Genomic DNA, 23,986 nt, shown 5'->3' with positions numbered 1-23,986 from the left:
CCCCCAGTGAGCAAGCCAACGGCGACAGTGGCAAAGAAAAACTCCCTCAGCTGGAGGAAGAAACCTTGGGAGGAACCAAGACTCACAAGGGGGACCCGACCCGTCCTCCTCTGATCAGAACTATTTAAACATTATTGATAAAAATGACCAAACCAGATACAACAGATCCATTCAAAATGATTTTAGCCGCTGGTCTGCTATGGGTGGTGGTGGGTGGGGGGCCTGCTGGTTGGACCGGTAGGTGGCTGCTGGTTTGACGAAAGCAGAGCCTACCAGCCATACAAGTCGTAACTAGTTTTATGCTAGCAAAAATTCTAATTCAAGATATTTCCATAGTTAAAAAGTACTTTCAGTTTACTTTACAGACCTTTAAAGCCATTCTGAATAATTATACTTTCAGGACAACATGTCCTCAACATAATATTGACTATAGTTAGATGTGTCTCATTTTCACTAGTAAAAAAGCTCTATATCTACAATCACTTATAGATCAAAAGTACAAGTAAAAAGCACAGTTACTTTTTTAACCAATAGAAATTGCAATTTCAGTTTCAAGTTTATCTGTAAGCTGTAAACAGCTTAAAATGGCACTTTTAGTCTCTTAATGACTTTTGTAGGCTGACATGGACCTGAGTCAGTGTTTGAAATCGTGTAAGACAACGGAGAGCTCAATTCAGCCCTTTACAGGCGAACAGCCGGACCACTGGCGCTCCTCAAGGCCGCTGTCTGCAGCTCCCCCGATCCATTAAAGTGACAGATGACGAGCACCGCGATGCAGCCAATGGGAGCTCCGAGGGCGGGGCCTGTGCTTCTGGACACGACTGACGCTCTTGTTTCTGATTGGCTGTTTCGGTGCTGTCGACATGGGTAGCGACGGTCTGTCCTAACAGTCATAGCGGTCCAAGCCTCTCCACACGGCCGCTAAACAGCCCACAAAAACGGTGCCTTTCTGGAGGTTTGTGGCGCTTTCCTCGTCCTACCCCCGTGTGTAAACACGCCGCCCCTGAGCGAACATGGCGAAGAGGAGCGGTAAGCCCGCACGCGCCGCACGTTCTTCGAATGACGTTTAAATGTAGGGGGAGGCACGCGGGCGAGATAATCATAATCATAACTGGACAAAAACAAGAGCTGGAGAAGACATTTCATCCCTCTTCGGTGGCGTAAAAACAGTCTTCGCTGAGGAGATATGGCCGGAATCTGTAACAGCTCCACCACATCTGGAATCGGTGACATCATCCAGCTCAACGTCGGGGGGACGAGGTGGGCTAACCGTCAGAAACTTGTTCAGCTCTTCGACCTGACAGGCTGAGCGCGTGACATTAAACGAGCCGAGGTCTGTGGGAGTTTGTGTGCGTGTTTACGGAGGGGCAGTACTGGTCATTTAGACGGGTTTTTAGGCGGTTAGGTAGTCCAGTCCAGTCCAGTCCGAGCTGAGCTGAGCTGAGCTGAGCTGTGAGAAAGTCGATAGGAGGACGGAGACGTCTTCACCTCGCTGACGCGGAGTTTCATGGCGCATGGGCTTGTTTACATCGTAACGGGATGCAGTTGGGCTCTGAAGCTGAGCTGCTTTCTGTTGGTAAAAAGAGAACAGAGGCTTAAAAAGAGACTAAAAAAATTAAACAGAGACTTAAGAGACTTGATAATAGAAAATTGATCAAAAAAAAATAAATAATAAAAATAAATCCAACGTAAAAGTCAAAAGGAGATGTAGCTAGCTAGCAAGTCTAGACCAAGTCTAGACCAAAACAAGCTTCAAACATAAGACATGATGAAGAAATGATGTTAATATGTTTGTAATATAAGATCAATATGTTGGATGATCAATGTGATGAATATTGGAGTTAATATTCCCAGTTTCTGACCAGCAAAGTTGGGATCAAATCTGAACTAGACTAGACCAGCACTGTTATCAGAAAGCAAAACATGGTATCATAGTATTTCTATTAGATTATTTATTCTGATCACTTATTAGATAATTTGCAGATTTCACCTCTCTCAGGGTCACACACCTGCTTAGTTTTTGTCTAGTATGTTTTAATAACGTTTTAAATGTTAAAATAATTTAAACATGAATTGCTATTATTTAAAACCTTCACTTAAAACATCAGGGTCTCTGGCCCTCATAGATCTCAGGACAACATGTGGCTTATTAATCAGTGGACTGGCCTTTTGGGAAGCAGCTCTTCTGATTCATCATCAGTGGCTTTCCCACACTAATCTAATCTAATTAGAATAAAAATTGGTGTGATGGAGGTCCTCGTGTGATTACTCAGGACCACTTTTGCATTCCATCCATTATGTCGTGATTTCAGTCTGGGATGTCTTTCTGTAATTGAATCGAAACGGACAGATCTAAAATGAACGAATGTTTAGTGGCAGCAGTAGGTCAAATCGATCAATGCTGGACAAGCACAGACAATTCAGTTTGTGTGATGAGTGACAGAAGAGCCACAGGGGACAGCAACGACCTGACTGAGAGCAAGTGAGTTAGTACTGATGATCGTTCAGTTTATGGGGCTCTACTAATAATCCTGAGGATTACATTGTGTGTGTGTTTGTGTTCTTACTCATCTACTACACCTGATTCAGCCATGTAATGTAAGTCATGTGAGTGTGAAACCATTTATGAGTTGATTCAGGTGTTCAGCTGGCAGAACACAAAACTGCAGGACAAGAACTTGATTGAAAACCACTGATGGACGTGCTGGAAATGGAAATCGAGTCAATGGAGTATTCAATACTCTGGTGAACACTGCTTAAATAAATTGGACGTTGTTTTTTTTTCCAGATTCAGCACATCAAGGCAGACTCTTATGTGGATCCCAGACTCTTTCTTCTCAAGGTAAAGTTACTTTACCTTACTAGTCCTTTTGTAAAACTCCACTCTGATAGTAATGAATGTTAGACCCAATAACATCAATATCTTAATTGTTAAGCATTATGTTGTGAGCCATAAATGAATTCGAAGTAACTAGATTTGGGAGAAGGACGGTGCCTGAATTCTTTTGTTTTCTCAGTCTAACATCTTGTTCATTTCCATCTCTGACTCCTGTGACTTTTTACATCCCATCACCATCCCAACTCCGTCCTGTTAGTCTTATCTTTCTCTCTACCTCCATACATCACAGGGGGTCGGTTTTCTAACTCAAACTAGAAGCCTCTTAGAACTTCAGCCCAAGTTCCTCAAGAGTTCCCTCACCTCCTAAAGTTATTTCTACAATTATTTAACATACAACAGCTTTAACTTAAACAACATATAGTACACCTATAAAAGATTCAGTGTCTAGTAAAGACAACAGTTCTAAACAGAACCAATCATAACTCAAAGAACCATTTAAATACTTAATTGGTAATTTGTCTGGTTTCAGTGGTTCTTCAGATATAAGGAATTTTGCTATTCTTTGCAGAACCTTCTGGTTCTTTGTAGCACCAAAGGGCTCTACTCCTCGTTAGATCTATGAGCCAAAGCATTAAGACCACTCCTAGATGGGGCAGATAACATTAACTATCCCGTAACAAAGGTGTCAAGGTATGCATGTTCAACCGTAACTGAACAGTCAGTTCTCCTGGCCGACATGCTGGAAGCACGACAAGTGGTCAGGCATCAACCACTTTGGCAAAGACCGAATTATTATGGCCAGACAACTGGGTTGAGGAATCTCCAAAATGACAATCCTTTATGCGATGTCTAAAAAGAGGTAAGAGGTCTAAAAAATGACAAAGCAAAAACAGGTAGTGTTGGATGCCCATGGCTCATTGATGTGTGAGGGGAACAACAGCTGTTCCATCAGGGCGGAACCAACAGAAGGGCTACTGTGGCACAAGCTGCAGAAATTTTTAACAACGTTTATGAGAGGATCTAGTCACAACACACAGTGCTGCATCACTGTGTCCACACTATCCACCGTCAAAAGTGCCTACAACAGACACACAAGCATCTGGACTGGACCTTGGTGCGATAGAAGAAGGCCACCCGGTCTGAGGAGTCCTGTTTTCTCGTACATCACTTGAATGGCTAGCTACACATGTGCTGTTAACCTGTGGGATGCGCTGGATCCAAAGCGGATCCATCTGGCAATTGACAGGAGTTCAGATACCACCGTTTTTAAGAGGTCTTGTAGACTAAGCTGTTTTGGTGGCATGCAGATGGCCATCAGCATTTTAGGCATATTAGTGATCTTGGCTCAAAATGATTGGCTCATCTGTGTATATACAGTGAGATGCCCAGGGCTTTGAATACTATCTGTAACTTTGAACAGCTATCACACAAAAGCTATATGTTACAAATCAATCATGTAACTGGAAAGTGAAATGTTTCCCTGCCATACTTTTTCAGGGGTAAGTGCCTTATTCAGATCTTATGTGTGTCCTCTAGCTTGCTCAGTGGGAGAATATCAACTTTACGGGATGAAACTGGAGCTGTAAGTAGTGCCATGACTCTTGCAGATTTATCTGATACTTATTTGTGGCCACTGACAATAGTCGTGATTAACCCTCCTGTTTTGTAAGGAATAGAAATAATGTCCACAGGTTAAATAGATCCCATTTTCACCCCTTACAGACCATGACTTACTTATGCTAATTCAGTATTCACATAAAAGCCTCATATTTTAGATTTTAGATTTTAGATTTTAACACCCTGAAGCCTCTGTTTTCACTACTTGGTCAAATTAACCAGAACAATATGTGTGTAAAATAATATAATAATATAATAATAATATAATCATAAAATAAATTTTCCATTACATTATACTAATTAAGCTCAGCAGTAATGGTCTCATGCTCCACAAATGATAATTTAGTTTTTATCTGTAATTTTAAACTATTAACTTTACAATAATGTTTAACTTACAGAGACTTACCCAGTTTTGATGCAAATTTTATATTTTAACCCCTTGAAGCGTCTATTGTCACAACAACATAACAGGAGTGGTTATGCCCCTTTATAATTGTACAGGCTCTTTAATTTTCTTTTTTCCCCCAAACAGATATTTATTGATAGAGACCCAACAGCATTTGTGCCCATTTTAAACTTCCTTCGGACAAAAGAATTAGACCTAAGGTAAGAGATATGGCATACTGGATTTGAATTCAACAAACACCACATATTTGGAGAAATACTGGCTATGTGTCAACTCTTTTGTAGGGGGGTTAACATAAGCATTCTGCGGCATGAAGCTGAGTTTTATGGAATTACACCTTTAGGTATAATTTACTTTGTTTTTCCACCAATTCCAACTGATTTTAGTGTGAATACAAAAATAATCTCCTTTTTGCACTTGCTTTGTTGCTGTGGTTAGTTCGACGCTTGCTGTTATGTGAGGAGCTAGAGAGATCATCATGTGGAAGTGTGCTCTTTCATGGCTACCTCCCACCACCAGGTACTGTGAGATTACTTAATTAAAGTTGATTACTCAGTACAAAATTAGTTTACTAAAATTTACTTCATTGATGAATTTGGCTTAAATAAAATGATTTATTTGTATTTACATTTTTATTGGTCACTCTGTGACTTACGGCCAGATGAGAAATGTATGTATGTAGTTTTTTTGGCCACACAGTCTTTTTACATTTTGTATATTTGTGAGCCATTTCCCATGATTTTTCATGTGCATATCTACCAGTGCTGATACATAGACATTTATTAAATAAAGAATCTGGAACTAAACCCACATAGATTAGCATTGCTGTGAAATAGAACATTTCTTTCAGTAGATTTACAATTGTGGTAAAATACCACTTCTAGAGTTTACTTTCCACACTTCAGAGCTTTGCTTGGCTTGTTTTTCTTTCAGCTATTCCAGCACGCAAAGCTACTGGTGGGCAGGCTGCAGCTGCTGCTGGCCAGGAGGAGCACCCGGGCCCCAGTGGAGCGGAGGGGGGCTTCCCACGCTCCTGCCCACAGTCTGCTCTGCCGGGGCCTTCTGGAGGGGAGGGGGGAACACGACTGGGTGAGTAAAATCAGTTTAGAGTCATTCTATGAGATCAGTGAGATCGGTGTCTATTGGAGGGATTAATATAATTTTTTCTTGAATTAATCTATTTTCTCCCAAAAAAAGGCTTCCCACCTCACTAAACATTTTATATTTTAGTTAAAATATTTCATTATCACAAACACATTCATAGAAATATTAAGAAACATCACATTTGAAGTGGCGGTGCGTTTGTAGACTCCAGTGGGTTAAAGAGAGAGATTCTTCACTATAAACTATAAATCCACGGAATTCACTCAGTCATTTGTGTTTGCTCATTTGTTATTTCTGCTAGTACGTAGTACTCAAGTAACTAGACCTCATACACTGATACAAGGCTTGTCAGAGACATTAACACCTATAGCAGGAAAACTTTCAGAACGTTTTAGGAATATTTCTTTAACAGTACGGCAGTGTTCATGGAAAGACTGTAGGGACGTGACACTGGGTCATCTGGTCTGTGGGAATCATTTCCCCCTATGGTGTACATCACGTTACAACTGTGAGAAATACTATTCTCACAAAACAAATTCAAACATTCTGACTCCCTCCATGTTTATCACAAATAAGAATGTTAAACAATATCTGGCAAAATATGACAGTATACTTTCCACACAGACAACACACTCATACTCATTTACTAGTTCTTAAATCAGAACAGTTGTTAAGGGCTATGGATATATATTGACTAAACATGCATTTATGTCTTTGTGCAGTCTGAATCTTATTAAAAAGATTTGTCCCTCTTCTTTTGAAAATTATTCATATTCCAGCACAACTTATCATAAGCCTATAAAGCCTACCATCCCCTGCAAAGCATTCTGAATAAGCACATTGGTATGACGAATGTAACATGACTAACAACCATAACATTCAGGACGGACATTGTCTAGCAGTGTGGAGAGAACTGCTCCAGCAGAGGCTAATGTCTTTATCTTCAGTAGAGGGAGGGAGGGAGGGAGAGGGACCACCACAGAAGCAGAGCAGTCCACTTATTGGCTGAACAGCAGTGGGTGGGGGAAAGCCATCTTAAAAGGCCTTTTATGTCCTCTGTGCCCAGCCAAGTCATGTGAGAGGAATGATGAGAGGCCAATTTTGTAGCTCACTGCAGCATTCACAAACACAACTGCCTTAGATCAGACAAAAATGCTTGATTCAGAATAACACGTAGGACTTTTAGGAGCTGTTGAACGTTAAAATGCTGAAATCGTATTTGAAAAGGCTTTTGACTGTCGCTTACTGTCCCTTATTTTGGGGAGAGGACTGGGGCGGTATTAAAACAAGTCATTTTCAGAAAAGAATAGAGAATACACCAGGCAGACAGGAATGACTGCAGATGGAGTATAAAAGAAGCACGGTTATAAAAAAGTACTGTACTTACAGTTGTTGTTAGAACACACACACATTATATATATACACACTCATCATGGACATGAATCATGGACATGTCATGGGAAGCTTGGTATTTTAATGATTTCTTTGAACTGTTCTTTTTCTAGGGCAGAATAAGTGACAACATGCACCTTTAACAGAAAATAAATGGTGTGGGCTGGGTAAATATTCATTAGTAGGATGCACAATGAGCAGATGCTTTTGGTAGCCATCATCAAGCTTCTGATGGAGTTCTGGTTGGTTATTTGACCACTCTTCCTGGCAGCATTGGTGGGATTCACAATCATCACAAGCGTCTTTGTTGTGGTGAATTGTGTCCAAGGTTCTAGCTAATGTTTTGAGGTTATGCTGAGGAATCATGAGGATATTCCATTCACTTTAAGCAGTGTACCAGTACCTAAAGAGCTCCAGAGGTTGTTCCTACCACTACCATGCTTAACAGCTGGTACAGTGTTCTTTTTAAGAAATAGCTGACTTGTGTAAATCTATGATCATCCTTCTAAGCTCTAAGAGTTCCTTTCTACTGTGCATTGGTTAGTCCAATAATTGCTGTGAGGCATTTTGTATGTGTGCACTGAGAAGCTTCCAGTTGTAGTGGATATTGATCACTGACAGGGAGTTATGACTGAGATAATAATCTAAGTGGGTGTATGTACATGTTTGACCTTGTATGCTCCAGAAAAATAACAGCTCAAATAATTCAATAAAAGCATAATATTGATTTGCATGTCCATGATGACTGTATGAATGCTTCCAACCACAGCTGTAACTTGCTTAGTACTGTAAAAAGGCATTTGTCTTTTTTATCTGAATTTCAGCTGGATCTCCAGTGGATCCTCGGAAGGTGCTCATTGTCGCTGGTCATCATAACTGGATTGTAGCTGCTTATGCTCATTTTGTCATTTGTTACAGGTAATTCATGCCAAGTATATGTTACCAAATATGCTTTGAATGTCACTGAAACACTTTGATTTGCCCCCACTATCCTGTTGTTGCATAGGATAAAAGAGTCCTCAGGATGGCAGCAGGTGTTCTCCAGTCCTTACCTGGACTGGGCCATTGAACGTGTGGCCCTAAATGCGAAAGTAGTAGGTGGTCCACATGGAGACAAAGACAAGATGGTGGCAGTGTCGTCAGAAAGCAGGATCATTCTGTGGAGTATCCAGGATGGTGGTAGTGGGAATGAGATAGGTGAGGGGGGGGCTTACAGTACAAAATGAATAGAAAACAGCAGAAAAATGCTTTTACCTCACCTTTTTTGGTGTGACTTTCTCTGTATCTTCCTAAAGGTGTTTTCAGTCTTGGAGTACCTGTGGACTCTCTCTTCTTTATTGGGAGCCAATTAGTGGCCACAAGTCATACTGGAAAGGTTGGGGTGTGGAACGCAGTCACCCAGCACTGGCAAGTAAGAGAATTGAGCTAATAATTATATCAGAATCAGAGTAGTATTGGTTTAAAAAAGTTTAGACTAGTCCCATATGTTTTTAAACTGCAAATAGTGAGACAATTTGGTGCAGTCCATTCACAGAAACCTTTATCAACTTTTAATTAATGTTTTCTTGTATGCCAGTTTCGCTTGTTTACAAAACCAAGGTGTAGAGATGAGAAACTCAACACAGCACACTGTTTTGTTTTGTTTTTTGTGCAGGTGCAGGACGTTGTGCCCATAACAAGCTGTGACACTGCAGGGTCTTTTCTTCTTCTTGGTTGCAACAATGGCTCTATTTATTACATTGGTAAGCAGCTGGTCAAAACTAGCTATGTGTTCGCCAAGTGACAGCAAATGGCAACTTGAGCATTATAAAAACATCAATCTTATAGTCAGCACAAGCAGGAAGGTCCATACTCAAAAGTAAAAACCAAGCAAATGTTCAAAACCAGGTAGTTCCAGCACACAGAAATAAAGCTTAGACATCACCAAGATCAAGATAAGGTCCTAGCATCTGAATAGCTGAAGCAGGTATGTGCATTCAGGTGTGGGGCAGAGCTTAGCTAATGTACAGGGTCTGTCCAAGTGCAGGCCTCTTGTGAACACCCCATCTAATGAATAGATTCAGCTACTTTAAGTTGCACCTAGTGCTGACGCAGATGTGCAAATGCACACACACAACTTGTCTAGTCCCTGTAGAGTAGTACTGCCAATAGAAGTATAGAATAGAAGTATTGCCAAAAGAATAGGACTCTCTGGAGCAGATAAACATAAACCTACAATAACCATGCCTAATGCCAGACACAGGCTAGAGGGGTATAAAGCCCCCAGCATTGAGCTGTGGAGCAGTGGAACTGTGTTCTCTGGAATGATGGTGCTCCATCTACATATACTTTCAGGGTAAGTTGGGAAGTTGAGGATGAGGAGGGCCAGTGGTCATCCAGCATCCTGACCTCACTAACACTCTTGCTGCTGAATGCAATTAAATCCTCACAACAATGCTCCAAATAATATAATGATATAATAATTCAGGTTGTGAACTACATAGGTTCCAGTGGTCCATAGTATTTTAGACATGACTTCAGGCTTTGAATGTATCTCTGATTATTTTTAGACATGCAGAAGTTCCCACTGAGAATGAAAGACAACGACCTCCTGGTGACCGAGCTCTACCACGACCCTTCAAATGATGCCATCACAGCACTCAGTGTCTACCTAACACCTAAAACCAGTAAGTGACCGGTGGAAAATTTACTAAATATATATATGTGCCCTTAATCCTTTATACTCGACATCATGCGCTTTTCTTTAACATCCATTAAGTATTGCTCAGTGTAACAGTGTAATTAAGCTCACAGTGCTTGCAGGTGTGAGCGGAAACTGGATTGAGATCGCTTATGGCACCAGTTCTGGGGCAGTACGTGTAATAGTGCAACACCCAGAGACTGTAGGATCGGGGCCACAACTCTTCCAGACCTTCACAGTCCACCGCAGCCCTGTCACTAAGATCATGCTGTCTGAGAAACACCTGGTATCAGGTAACAATGCTATTAAAAGCAGATGCTTATACGAAAGGCAAATATAACGCTATTTTTTCCATTTTCTAAACACATATGAGGTGCAAAGGTAGTATTTTTTTTTTATTAAGAGATGTGCCTTCTTGAGAAAGTCAGAGATATTTGAAACATATAGAAAAAAGGTTTCACTGCTGATGTGATTGTTTTCCAATTGGAGAGAGAAAAAAAATGAAGAAAGAAGAAGAAACAATTGGGAATGTGAATGATATCAAGATGATGATAATATTTTGTGCCACAGTGTGTGCTGACAATAACCATGTGCGAACATGGACAGTGACTCGCTTCAGAGGCATGATATCCACACAACCGGGATCAACGCCATTGGCCTCCTTCAAAATCATCTCTTTAGAGGAGACAGAGAGCCACAGCAGTTACTCTTCTGGTAATGACATAGGTAAGAGTGACACTCATCATGAAAAACTGAGTAGAGCTATGCTTATTAAAAATCTTAATAACAGGGACAGTTTTGTTAGCAGATAGATTGAAAGGTCCGCTTTGGTATGCATGTACAATGCTTATTATATTATTCCACATAGGTCCCTTTGGGGAGAGAGATGATCAACAAGTGTTCATTCAGAAAGTTATCCCCATAACCAACAAACTCTTTGTGCGTCTCTCCTCTACTGGAAAGAGGTATGTTTGAAAAACAGCAGTGATACACAAACACAATAAACATAAGAAACATAAGAAGTGTTCGGATCACTTGGTAATTGTGAAGTACACAGTAGATGTACAGTTTCAGTAGATGTCTGTGTAGTTTACTGTCTATGTACACTATTGTCAATTAGGGACACAGAGCATGTATTTACTGTCTTACAGCATCAAGAAAAACCTATACCAATGACTGTGTCATTGCACCCCCTAGTGGCTAAAGCAGCACTAACACACTTTGCTTAGGACACAGTGTACTTTGGACATAGTCCCATAGTGATGAACGAGTTTTCATGCAGTACATACAGTACGTGCACTGTAGCATTTGATATTGTAATAATTTCACACTAATGTTACCCAGAAATGAAAAGTCAAAATTGCAATAAGCTATTACAAATGAACCTGAAAATGTAGTAAGTTACAAGCAATGTAATATTATTGAGAAAAATGGTATTACATTAATGGTCAAGACTCTGTATTACATTATAAGGCAGTTTATTACATTATTATTTTTAGATTTATTACATTTTTGATCAAGTCGAATACACAATTGTATGACTTTTCTGGGTGTAATTACTTGCAAATTATTAGAACATTTCTGGCTTTTCATAGTTAAAAACATCAGAGATTAACCAAAAGTATTTGGATGTTTTTACAATGATGGTAGGGTCTTTCTATAAAGAAATCATGTAGAAAAATTCCAACGAAACTGCACTAATTAGTGGTGTTCAGTCCTGGTTACCCACTGCCCTGCATAGTTTGAGCTATTCCAAGCCCCAGCATTCCTGTTCCAGCTCATCAGCTGGGGGCAGAGAATACCTGAAATTCTGCAGGGCAGTGGGCCCCCATGACTTAACTTGAGAGGTGGGAATGTCAAAGTCTGGGGCTGTTTTTGTTATAACACTGATGTTGAGCCTGATGAACTTGGAAGAAAACAAGGGCTGTTTCAATGCAAACCTGCAAAAGTTCCCCAACGATAAGAACCTGAAAACAGCAGCTGCCTTTCTAAAGAATACACAACACAGTGCACTTCCTAAGTGTGGCACACAGTCAGATACCTTTTAGGACTACTGTGGTGGAGGTAAACTGTTGTATAACAAGGATCACCAATTGAGGTCCTGTAGGGCCAGTGCTCAACACACCTAGCAATTTACAAGGGTTGAGCATGTGTGTTTGGGCAGAATTGATGGCTTCTGGTTTACAGTGTGTACACGTGTTACTGCTTAAATCGCAGGATTTGTGAAGTGCAGGCTGTCGATGGCACCACTATTACCTGTTTTACTGTGCGTGAGTGTGAGGGATCCAGCCGCATGGGCTCCCGACCCCGCCGCTACCTCTTTACCGGCCATGCTAATGGCAGCATCCAGATGTGGGACCTGACCACAGCAATGGACACGGTGAACAAGAGCGACGACAAAACCAAGCGGGATGCTGCAGGTGGGTTATAAATAAAACAGTCCAGTCTCAATATGTTCCAATCAGGGAACATTACTGTATAGACAAATCTGAAATGACATTTATCTTTTTCATTGGTGCATTTCTATAAAAACTGCTAGTACTTGTGCTTTTTTTTCTTTTTCTGAAGAAGTGGGAGGACCCACAGAGGAGGAGCTTCTAAAGTTGCTTGACCAGTGTGACCTGAGCACATCACGCTGTGCCACGCCCAACATCAGCCCAGCTCCCTCGGTGCTGCAGCACAACCGTCTTAGAGAGTCCTGCTCCAGGTCAGGCCAAGCTCTCACCTCTTTTCACCTTAAAAAGCCACTACTCAATGCAGTAAACACTATGGCTTCTGCTTTTAGACAGTGTTCAAAGTTCCAACACTTTTCCTACTAAGTTAGAATTACTGTGGTCAGGAGTTCGAATGCCAAGCCATGCACTTTCCATACATTAGAGGCAATTGTCAATTAAAAGGTGGCCAAAATAAGAATTACATTAAAACATCAAAGTTTTTTTGTTGATCTTAATTTCTAGTAACGACATAATCTAGTATCAGAAACCTTGTCTTGGTAACATGGTAGCCTAAAGTACAATAAATGTCATAAGCAAAAGCTTTTGGATAGAACACAGAGCAATTATTAATAATATATGACATGGCATGGTACTGAATAAATTGTATCTGGTTTAGGTTAATGCATCATAAATTCAGGCATGCATCTTGACTCTAAAACAGCACCTTTCCAGACTGCCATTGAAGCTAAAAGAGCAATGATGAATAAGAAATCACAAGTGTGGAGCAGTACGTTCTTAAACAGTAGAAAAAGTGCTCAGCAAAACTGATAAGTGGTTGGTGACAGGTTTGTGACAGAGTGGAGGGATGACAGGTTTGAGGTTTGAATCATCTTTAAAAGTAAGTGTAGTGATCTTTATTTGAGTATGACTTGATGGGCTGCTCGCCTTACATTATACTAGGCCAATTAGCATCAGACACAGAATGTTTATTATGTTAATTTTAGTTAATTTCCAACAGTTTACACTATTAAGCCGTTGTAAAACTGTTGCATTGTTGTGCTTTGTTCTTTTTCGGAAACACCAGTAAGTATTCAAACTGTAAAATACTGGGATGAATTAAGAAACCTAACATAATACATAATGTGGAAAGAGTAAAATGTAGGTGATGATATATAAATAAATTTAAAAATATATATATATTTTTACTTCAGTCTCCAGCTGCAGGTGCAAGAGCCAATCTCAGAGACAGCCACATATGGATCCCTGCGTCCATACAGAGAAAGCCCCCTGCTGGCCCGTGCCCGCCGCACAGAAAGCTTCAACAGTTATCGTGACTTCCACAGTCTAAACCTGGCCAAAGTCCTAATGGAACACAACGGTCAGTGCGGCGCAGAGGATGAGGTGCGGCAGTCTACGAGCGACAGCAACGGTGACGATGGTGACAAAAAGAGTTTGGCCACAGAGCAGTGGGGCAGCAGGGCCTATGAGAGTCCAGTAGCTGGCATTAGTCGGCAGGCCCCAGATAGCCCAGGAGACCCACGCCGTAGGGCCCACTCTTCCGACGAGGGGACTTCAGACTGCCGGCCTGAGGGCAGGAGAAGAGGAGCGTTTGAGGGGAATTTCTTGAGCCGGAAGAAGGCACCCCCAGTTCCACAGCTGAGCTCTGTGCCTGTGGGAGCAGATGCAGGAGGCAGCGACTCCTCCAGCACAGCCTCTCCCTCTCCAACTAAAGCGTCCACTTCCCCACGCCACCGCAAAGGGTCAGAGATGACGAGCGAGTGATTGCTCATGAGTCTACAGCAGTGGTTCTCGGCTTGGGTCCTGTAGTTCTTCTATCCTGCACATTTTTGTGTTTTCCTTGCTTCAGTAAACAGCTTGTTAATGAGCCAGATACACTATATGTCCAAATGTTTGTGGACGCCCCTTCTAAAGAATGCATTCAGCTACTTTAAGCACCAATTGCTGACATTAAGCCAGGCATGGGATAAAGGTCCCCAGCATTGAGTTGTAAACATGTTATCAGTCTTTCTGGACAAAGTGATGGGTCTACTTTTTGTTGGTTAGCAGCTAACCATGCAAGTTAGAAAAACGACCTAGGAGAACCGCTGTATTAGAGCGAGGTAAACACCAACATATGCAGGACAGCTCCTGAACTGAGAACCACTGATCTACCATTCCTACCAAATACACCAGTAGTCACTGTTAAAGGCCCACACAGAAGCAGCGGGTTTATTATTTACATATCTCTATCTCTAAATATCTACATATCTCTAGCTCTAAAGGTAAGCAGAGCAGGAATATCTGTACAGAGGAACGTCTGCTGCGTGTTTGCTTGCTATCTTTTCAGCGTGTGTTAATAGTACTTAAGTTGCTTTATTTGTTTAATATCACAGATTTAATACCGACTTCTAAAAGCACTTTAGTCCCCGTCAGTAGACTGCTCCCTCATCTTTACTGAGAAATTTTACATACCCAGGCAGATAAACTACACTGAACACTGAACCGGCGGTTCTTTTTACTCTGCCATTCTAGACCCTGTAGTGGCGTTAAGTAGGCCTTATCCATAGTTGTTTTTTTTTTTGCTTTTCTATAAACAAAAGGCACTTTATTTTTGGTATAACCGAATACACAGTCAATGAAGGGAAAATTCAAGCTTTTTGAAGCCAGGTGCCTTTAATATTGTTTTTTTTCTCAGTTCATTACCTATTGTCTTTGGTTGGATCTGGATCTGGAGGGAGTTAATTGTAGTTTAATGAAACCAGGCTAACTTTGCACAAAATCCTGTTTTTCAGATGAAACTTTAATCCAGGTGCATTATGTTATTACATAATCTTTCCAGAAGCGTCTCAGAGCACATGATCAGCCATCTATCAGTTAAGTCACTTCAGTTTGAGCTACAAAAACTCTAGGATGTACTGATTATTCCATGTCTTGTGTAAATTGTTTTTGGAGTTTAGCCCAAGCTACTTATTTGTCTCTGGGGATTGTGGTGGTGTGTACTACTTGTAATAGTACTCTTCTAGCACTGCATTGAACTGTGGACGCTAGCCATCTTTCAAAACACATCCTCAGCCCACTTTAGTAATGCCAACTGGAGTTATGAGTGGCATACTGACAAGCTGTCGTGTGCAAGAACGCTCCAACAAGGCATTGTTTTGTGGGTTGTTTTTTCTCTTTTTTAGGAGAAATTGACGATGCTGACATCCTTAGCATAACAAAGGCTCTGTATTGATTCTGCTTCATATTTTAATTCAGCTATTCTGTTTTACTTCAAACACTAATTTAAACCTGCTTTTGAGAACACAGGCTGTTTTTTAACCATCGCCTGAGGTTCTGAAAGTGTCTTTGTGGAACGCAGCTGTTTCATGAGATATGCAATTTGATATTTTTGATCTGTGTATTCAGACAATGTTATACACTATAACTGAGTAGACAACCAGATGTCTGTGAAGCTGTCTATGTTGTCAATATACAGCATATCTATATCTATATATATATACACTCATCATCGTCTTCACATAATATATAGCCCTAATTATTTTGTATTTTTGCATTTGCACTTATTGTGAAGATGTAGTATTTATCTCTATATACACCTGTGTTAAGCTGCAAGATAGTTCTACTGTCTTTTTCTGCGTAGCCTTGACTTGGCTGTGTTTACACTTTTAATCCTACCAGAGAGAAATCCACTCTCTCTCTCTCTCTCTCTCTCTATATATATATATATATATATATATATATATATATATATATATATATATATAATCACTCTTGACGTGGCATATCGTGGATTTTACATTCCTCGTAAGCCATTCATGCGAGTCATGTCATTGTGAAATAGGAGGGAAAGACTCAAAACAAAAGGTTCTACCCAACGGAACCATTTCAGTATAGAGCTTTCACAGTTTCTTGCTCTGTGTTTAAAAAAGATGAGAGAACACAGAGAACAGATGACACAGATCACTGAATTCCAGTTAGAGTGATACTCAACTATCAATATACTTAATGAAAAACTGTGTGAAGGGTTTGTTCCAAGATGCATTACATGCTATTTACATCATTGTTTGTTTTGCAGTGAAATATGTTGTTGGGAGAGAGATTTACAAACACAAGAATTGGATTTGGTGCAGAGAGAAAAAAATGAAATAAATAAATATTGCCATATTAACCACCCCTAATTCCAGTTCTGATCATCACACAAACTCAAACTTAAACAAAATGAGTCTATGTTTACTTCCCAAAATAATGGTGCTTATTAGGCAAAACTGTCCAAATAATTAACTGCTATTACATATCATCATTGTTGTAAATTATTGGTTATGCACACTAAATTGCTGAATGGATCAGACCACCTCTGGGCTAGAGAAAATGGTATACTGAGGGATGAGCGATTCTTTTGGGTTCATCTGCAAATAACAAACAATGGCTTTTTCTCTTTTCTGTTACTTTGTCTAATTGTGGAAGCCCACAGAATATCCAGTGTAATATCTCATCATTATCATACCTCAAGCAGTTGCTGCTCTTGCCATGTAGTGCAGATTAGAGAGAAATTCCTCCTTGACTCCTGGCAGGCAGTTCTGCCATTCCAAGACAATAATCACAGTCCAGCGATCCAGCTCGGCCTTCTCCCCTTCAGTGCTGCATGCAGTTAATCAGGTCCTACCAAGCTTCCTGCAAAGACTCACGTTAAATTTACTGTACGACCAACATCTTCCTGAAAGTGTCAGTTATAACCATCAACATGACTGCTCTTGTACAGAGTAACAGACATGATATATTCTTGCTGTATGTCCTGTCCTGTATGTTTCACAGCTGCTTTCTGTCAGCATTTGATTTACTTACTATGCTTAATGCCGTCTGCTTGCTAGGGTTAGTAAATGTAAGTAAATGCTATTCAAGCTTAACAAGTGAGAACTTCTAGGCTCTCATGGTGGGTCCAAGTCACAAGTCAGATTCCTCTCTTCATTGGGTATCTGATCAGTCAGTGCAGTGCGACCGACTAGCAAGGCATGGCTGCAGAAAGCATGCTTTAAATAGGACTGATGTGTGAGAGTTCTGTAAGTTCAGTGAAGCTCCCCATACATTTGAGAAAATCAAGTGTAATGCTCATTAAGGTACTGGTACCAGTGACTTGAAACTGGTATTATTTTTTTTTACATAAAAAAAATAAATAAATAAAAGAAGGAACCAGATGTTTCAAATGATTCAGAGTCATGATTTTAATACATACAACAACAACACGTTCACCAGCACAAGTTCCTTTTCATTACTGCCCAGTTTACACATAACACTAAATGGGAAAACATGAAAATACAATAAAAAAACAAACATAAATTATCAATAGAAACAAAAAGGAAACAATAAATAATACTGATCATCTGTTTAAAAAATCTAAAAAAAATCTGAATTGCTTGTATTTCGTTTTGCTTGTTTGAAAGAAGCACTGAAAGGGAAGGTATGATCAGGAGCGCTATATTGCTATATTATACAGGTTTAAAACAACCCCTCAAAATACACATGCGACACCCTACATTCACATGTGACGTTATAAAGAAATACAAACAAAAACGTCTGCACTTTACATTAACATTACATTTAAGACACTTACTGATCAGTTGGCATTGTCACAATCAGTTCTACTATATTGCTTGGTCTAGTAGGCACAACTTCACACTTACTATGTTTCCATTACTATCATCCCACACATCTACACAGACTGTAGAACAAATGACTTATGGGACTTCAAACACCAATGCGGGGAAAGGAGATGGAGCTTCCGGAGTCAATAACTGAAGACTAGTTTATTGTATCCTATCTCATCTTTCTTTGAAATTCTGCCATATAGTACTAAACTACTGTAGAAGCCTGAAGTTGGATGTTTGATATTCGTTATATACATCAGGTCTGTAAGCAAAATGACTCTAAACTTCATTTGATTAAAACTGCACAAGATTTGGTATGTAATGTTATGAAAAGGGAATTCCATAAATGTGTCAGAATTACTGCATAATGTAATGGGTTGAGATGTAAATAAAGGTTTTTGAGAGTGGCTTGATGAAGAATGTTGCATCGTAATGTAGGGAATTGACACACTGCCTTACGTTAATGTGGCTATGACAAAAAACAGCAGTCCCAATGTTTGTAACACACACATAGCCCCATTGTTTGTTCTCCAAAATGTATCCCTACAAAAGTCCTCTGAGGTTTCATACAGATATCATTACAATATTGGGCTTCCTGTTATTTCAGTTTTTTCTGGGACAGAATGAGTGTACAACATCTTTAATAGGAAAGAACAAGAATTTGATGGGGGAGTTGGGGAGTTTCTGAAATAAACACACGGTCAGAATGTATAATCAAAATACATACATTTACTTTACATTTATGGTTTTATGGTATCACATTATATGGTATTTCACAATTCTTCTTAATCTTTATAGCTACAATGACCTTTAAAAGAATGGTTGAACAAATTCTTTATTCTAGATAAAATGTTTTATGGAGCATACATTTTTTTTAATGGAAAATGTATGTAGCCAGTCTAAACGACATAATTTACATTTACCCATTTACCAATTCTGCAGAGACTGATTTCTGGTAGCACACTGAGTTTCAACCTCTTACAGCTTAAAGAAACACGACCACACAAATGGAAACACAGCGTTTAGCATAAGTAAACGTATCAGTTAAGATGGAAGCAGTGAGGCAAAGTCTGAGCTGCATGTGGTGCTTGTTGGAGAGGTAGCTGCCATGTATTTCGGAGGATATTGTGCACTCCAGCGGTATGAACTGTTGAATAGCTATTGCATCTCTAATGCTTAAAGAAACAGAACTCCATGATTACCCTCCAAGAGGTTTCAAAAGATGTGTGATGTGTAGAGCCCACTACCAACATGGTAAAGGCTTCTGTAGTCAAACACCACCAGAACCATTAGTTACCTTTGTCTGCAGTCTCATTGACAGAGTAAATGCAACTGCTTGGATTTCTGGTGGCACTGTGACACTGACAATGTGTGAGTTCATGAATAAGTGAGAAGGTGTAAGATAGTGAGCGCAGGAGTGAATGAGAGTGAGAGAAAAAAAAAGAAGGAGCCCTATAGGTGTGTGTCTGTAAACATCGTATGCTCTTTCTTCACCGAGCTGAAGCCCTTGATCGTTTCCGGATACTCCTCATCTCCCACGTACTGCAAGAGGAACAGAAAGTGGTAGAATGAGGGAAAGTCAAGGGGACCACTAGGATTGCCTGATATGGAATAAATTCCCCAATTGTGACTGTACTGATTAATATACTGATTTATATATTTTGGTACACCTTACAATACACTGCCCATTAACTTGCACTCTTGCCCTGAACTCTAGCATTTTAACTCTAGCTGAAGACACTTCTAAATAAAGAATATCCAAACATCAGTGCAACCAGTGTATCACACACAGAGAGAATGAGGTGGAAGCCAGTGCTGAGCAATAATTTGCTCTATTTGCAATGGGAAAATACAAATATCCTGAATCAGCAAACCACTCGCAAACATTCATCTGGAGCAGTGATTGGTCGGGATGCTCACAGCAGGTAGGAAAAACATATATCCAAATTCCTCTCACCATGCCGCTGTCGGTGCCCTGCAGGTCAGGGTCCCACGTCAGGCCACCTAGAGATTTCTTATCGGCCGTGTCCAGGAGCTGACTAACGCTTCGGTGAAGGGAATTCTGTGAGTAGGCGTGGTTGAGCTGGCCCTGGCTGGGCACCCGCAGCACTGACATGGTGGTCTGGTAGCTGTGATTGCTGATGCGGGAGCCGGGCCCAGCGATTTTAGTGTCGGCCAGACCCTGAGAGAAAACGTAAGAAAAATAATAATAATACAAAACGATTCATCCCACTTAACTGAGACGCAGCACAGCTAACAGCACCATCACACACTCTTTCATTCTGTGTGTTTACATGCACACTAATCATACGAACATGATGATGTTGGTACATAGAAAAACGAAGGGTTTTCTCTTGTTCTCCAGCAGCGTTTCTGAACAACTCTGTCTGTCCACACAGGAAACCTGTCACAAAAATGAGCCACTACTCTGATCCTGCCCGACCAGCAGAGAGCTGAATCTGATGATCAAATTCATCAAAGAAGCAGCGTCCAAAACGGCCAAAGCGGCCAAAACAGACCTAAAGGCAGTGCAACGCAAGATTTCCTCACTGTATCCATAACTCCATCTTATCTTACACACAGACTTACAACCTGATTTGTACCTGGACAAATTGAAGAAAAAAAAAAGTTTGGGATGTTTTACATTACCATGGCAACTCTGTTGCACAAATTCCTAATTCTGTAAAGCTGCTTTGCAACAACGTCAGACTGTCTTTGAAGGTGTTCTGTAAGCAAACCAAGTCACTAGTCGGCAACAGCCAAGCGCAAGATAACATCACCATGTCAGCTTTTTCAAACACAGACATTGTTAAAATCAGTTTCCAGTGACCTAAAATGCCGGGTTTGTGTGGACAGGGGACAAAACCACAAAGAAAAAGCTGATTAAAAAAGAAACAAAAAAATCTGATATGTGGACGAGGCCTACATCAGCCCAAGGTTTGGCCGGTCAGTACACGTCTACACTGCATTCAGATCAATGCCAAAATCTGATTATGCTACACACATAAACACACTCACTATTATCCATGCAGAAGAAACGGAATGAAAATGAATAACAAGAAACTAAAAGGTGAGAAGAATGAATGAGTTTGATCATTTGAATGAATCAAATGTTGATGTGAACAGAGTCGTTTAGAGAGGTTTGATGTGAAATGGTTTGCTGTAGAACAACTTACTGGCTACTGGACATCTTTACAGTGGTGGTACTATCCGGAATGACCAGTGAATCTGTGCATAGTGTTAATGACGGTAGGTACGTAGTGGTAAAAACTTCTATAAAAAAAAAAACTTCTACTATATCTCTATATATCCACCATTGGTGTGTTAAAAAAATAAATAATAAAGCCAAACCTTTTGATACCTCTTTATAGCTATCGTAAAACAATATCTTGGGCATCAGGCAGTGCATTCATACTGATTTCCTGAAATGACTTTCTACTTTCTATTTCTTTCTATTTACAGTCTTCAGTTTGGCTCCTTTCAGCATCACTGTAAACAAGTTTGAGTCAGTTAGTTGTTCTAGAAAAGCGAATTCTGCTCAAATCTGTGAAATCCCTAATCCCAAATAGTGTCTCCCTATGAGTACTAAGTAACATAATTTTAAGGAAAACAGTTTAAGTAAAAGTATAATTCTATCATGTTAAAAAAAAAAAAACTTTATTCTGCATAATTACATCAATTTAAAAACCTTAAGTTTCATTGGCACAGAGCTACAGCACCATCTGCTGGACAAAAACTGCTGTGCTGCTTCAATTTGCATCTACTTCAATCTACAGTACTTTAAACAACACACACACCAAACACCATTCCAACCAGAAGAAAGAAGGAAAATAACAACACAAGAGAGAACCCAAAATGCACATGCATGTACACTACCAGTCAAAAATTTGGACACACTTGGTTGAATGTGTGCTGATTGTCTTCTTGAAAACATTTGATCCAAATGCTAGAGTGATCATACAAGAGGACACGGTGGACACATGGGAATCCTCTGAAGCTAAGATGTTGTGGTTGGGGGGTTTCAAGTAGGCCTAAGTTGTAGGTTCAACTGAAAGGAGATGATTTGGTTTGATCTAGGTACTTCCACCCTGGCTAGAATTAGGATCAAATGTTTTTAAGATGATCAGCACACAATGATCCAAACTGTATCCAAACCTCTGACTGGTACAGTACCAACACAGATGGAAAGGGGAAAGCATGCCATTCCATAACAATAACACCCTAAAATGCAGACACACAAAAAATCACCCGAAATGCAAACAAGAAATCGGCTTTTAGCTCTGAAAGAAAAAGCCAGTGAGGACGCTGCGGTGGGCGCTGTACCTCAGTGTGCATGGTAAACCCCTTTAAGGTTACGCTGCTGGACGAGTCGGGCACACTGTCGAACTGCGAGGAGAGAGTGAGGCGTGAGTAGAGAGAAGGGGGGAGACAGGGGGGAGAGAGAGAGAGAGAGAGAAAGGAGTGCAAGGTGAGTGCTTACCATTCCTCCATCAGACTGAAGGAGAGCAGTGGAAGCATGGTTAGAGCACAGCTCAGAACAGGGCCTCTGCAGCAGCAAGCAGCGAGCCATTACAGGAGGAAACGGAGAAACGTTTAAAGAGAGGGGGAACAACAGGAAAGGAGTCTTAGCAGCCACAATTATCAATGTTCTTCATAATACATCACTGAGTTCTTTGATAATTCACTTCTAATATACATCCACAAGGTGGCAGCAGCATGAACAAGATGAAAGAAGTGAATACCAACACCCTCTTGTGGACGATTAATGCAAGTACAAGTGGTCTATAAATTTGGCAAGATAGAATGGGGAAAAGATGGGGAACAGAACAGATGGAGAGCTGATTTTACAAGGAAACAGAAATACCTTGTAACAACAGATTCATGATAAAATGAGGCACTTTATGAACACCTGTACATTTATCAATATCTGCTTGTTAACACCACTCCTGCTTTAAATGTGGAGAGTGTCATTTGACAGCTATTACATTTTTATAGGTCACACTATCAGTCCCGCTGTACCCCTGCAAGGCATTTTTAGTGTTCAAACCTGGCATTAGCATGATTGCCCTCACCATTTGCAGATTTTGTTAAAGGAGCATGAGAAGATCACCCCAACAACATTTAACTGCAATAAAAGTCCACGATACACTGCACCCCATGTTTTCCCCATGTCGCCCAGCTCTCCTGAACCTGCAGTGCCAGTGATGTGTTTATTAGATATCTGACAATATACTGGTTGGTGATGTCATACTTTAACCTCCAGTAACCTGAAAAGATTAACACTTGTATTTATTTATTTATTTTGACAGCCAATCGAGTGCAGACCCACAGGTTTCAGAGTTGACAAGGACTGTATAAATGAGCTAAAACACTCAGAAGTCATCCGATATCAGTGCTGTGTCTGCCCTCTCACCAAGTACGAGTCACTGGGTGGGTATTTGGGGCTCCTCCTCTGCAGGGGCTGGAGGGGTGGCCTCTCCCTGATGAAGGGGGGTTTACTGAGGGCTCTGCGCAGGACCAGGCCCAGCAAGAGAGCCAGTAACAGCAGTCCCAGGAAGGCCATGAGGAGGATAAACCACAGCTCAGTGTAAAACCTGTAGCCAGCTCCATACAGCCCTGTTTTACCTCCTGAAGTAGCTTCTACAGCATCTGTTTGAGAAAAACAAACAGAAACAAATGTACTCAGATGAAGTATGTCCATTTTACAGGACACTGGGGCACCCTGTGGCAAATTCTACATTATTTTATTTATTTATTTGTTTATTTTTAAAACAGACGTGCCAAAGGTTTGTGTTTTCTACTCAAATAAGGCATAAGGCATGCTACCAATTCTAATTACAAACTGCCAAAGCTTATTTAGAAACTTTATTT

The 23,986-nt window shown here is 40.4% G+C and overlaps 2 protein-coding genes across 2 annotated transcripts in view; one reads left to right on the top strand and one right to left on the bottom strand.

The window, feature by feature from the left end:
• Nucleotides 1–871: 871 nt before the first annotated feature.
• kctd3 (potassium channel tetramerization domain containing 3) lies at nucleotides 872–18,522 on the top strand. The gene is made up of 18 exons (XM_072689924.1): nucleotides 872–1,260; nucleotides 2,789–2,842; nucleotides 4,376–4,421; nucleotides 4,989–5,062; nucleotides 5,147–5,205; nucleotides 5,301–5,381; nucleotides 5,796–5,951; nucleotides 8,183–8,276; nucleotides 8,365–8,555; nucleotides 8,654–8,769; nucleotides 9,013–9,100; nucleotides 9,908–10,024; nucleotides 10,161–10,331; nucleotides 10,609–10,764; nucleotides 10,907–11,003; nucleotides 12,256–12,458; nucleotides 12,607–12,745; nucleotides 13,685–18,522. The coding sequence occupies exons 1-18, from the start codon at nucleotides 1,187–1,189 to the stop codon at nucleotides 14,253–14,255; spliced, it is 2,487 nt and encodes an 828-aa protein (XP_072546025.1). The 5' UTR covers nucleotides 872–1,186; the 3' UTR covers nucleotides 14,256–18,522.
• An 829-nt stretch (nucleotides 18,523–19,351) lies between these two features.
• Nucleotides 19,352–23,986, bottom strand: part of ush2a (Usher syndrome 2A (autosomal recessive, mild)) — a 303,135-nt gene continuing 298,500 nt past the window's right edge. Inside the window, exons 69-72 of the mRNA XM_072689926.1 lie at nucleotides 23,529–23,764; nucleotides 22,596–22,661; nucleotides 20,073–20,297; nucleotides 19,352–19,657 (exon numbers count right to left, since the gene is read on the bottom strand). Of these exons, the coding sequence (XP_072546027.1) occupies nucleotides 19,568–19,657; nucleotides 20,073–20,297; nucleotides 22,596–22,661; nucleotides 23,529–23,764 (617 nt within the window). The 3' untranslated portion in view covers nucleotides 19,352–19,567. The remainder of the gene's footprint in view (nucleotides 19,658–20,072; nucleotides 20,298–22,595; nucleotides 22,662–23,528; nucleotides 23,765–23,986) is intronic.

The sequence above is a fragment of the Salminus brasiliensis genome, chromosome 10 (assembly GCF_030463535.1).
Source record: "Salminus brasiliensis chromosome 10, fSalBra1.hap2, whole genome shotgun sequence".
Taxonomy (NCBI): Eukaryota; Metazoa; Chordata; class Actinopteri; order Characiformes; family Bryconidae; genus Salminus; species Salminus brasiliensis.
Note: the sequence above shows the minus strand (reverse complement) of the source record. Positions and strands in the feature narration are given on the sequence as shown.

Excerpts from the sequence above, each read along its gene's own strand:
- kctd3 (XM_072689924.1), top strand. The coding sequence starts at position 1,187 with ATGGCCGGAATCTGTAACAGCTCCACCACATCTGGAATCGGTGACATC. Across the intron at positions 5,206-5,300 it reads TTATGGAATTACACCTTTAG|TTCGACGCTTGCTGTTATGT; the intron begins GTATAATTTACT and ends TGCTGTGGTTAG. Across the intron at positions 10,332-10,608 it reads TGAGAAACACCTGGTATCAG|TGTGTGCTGACAATAACCAT; the intron begins GTAACAATGCTA and ends TTTGTGCCACAG.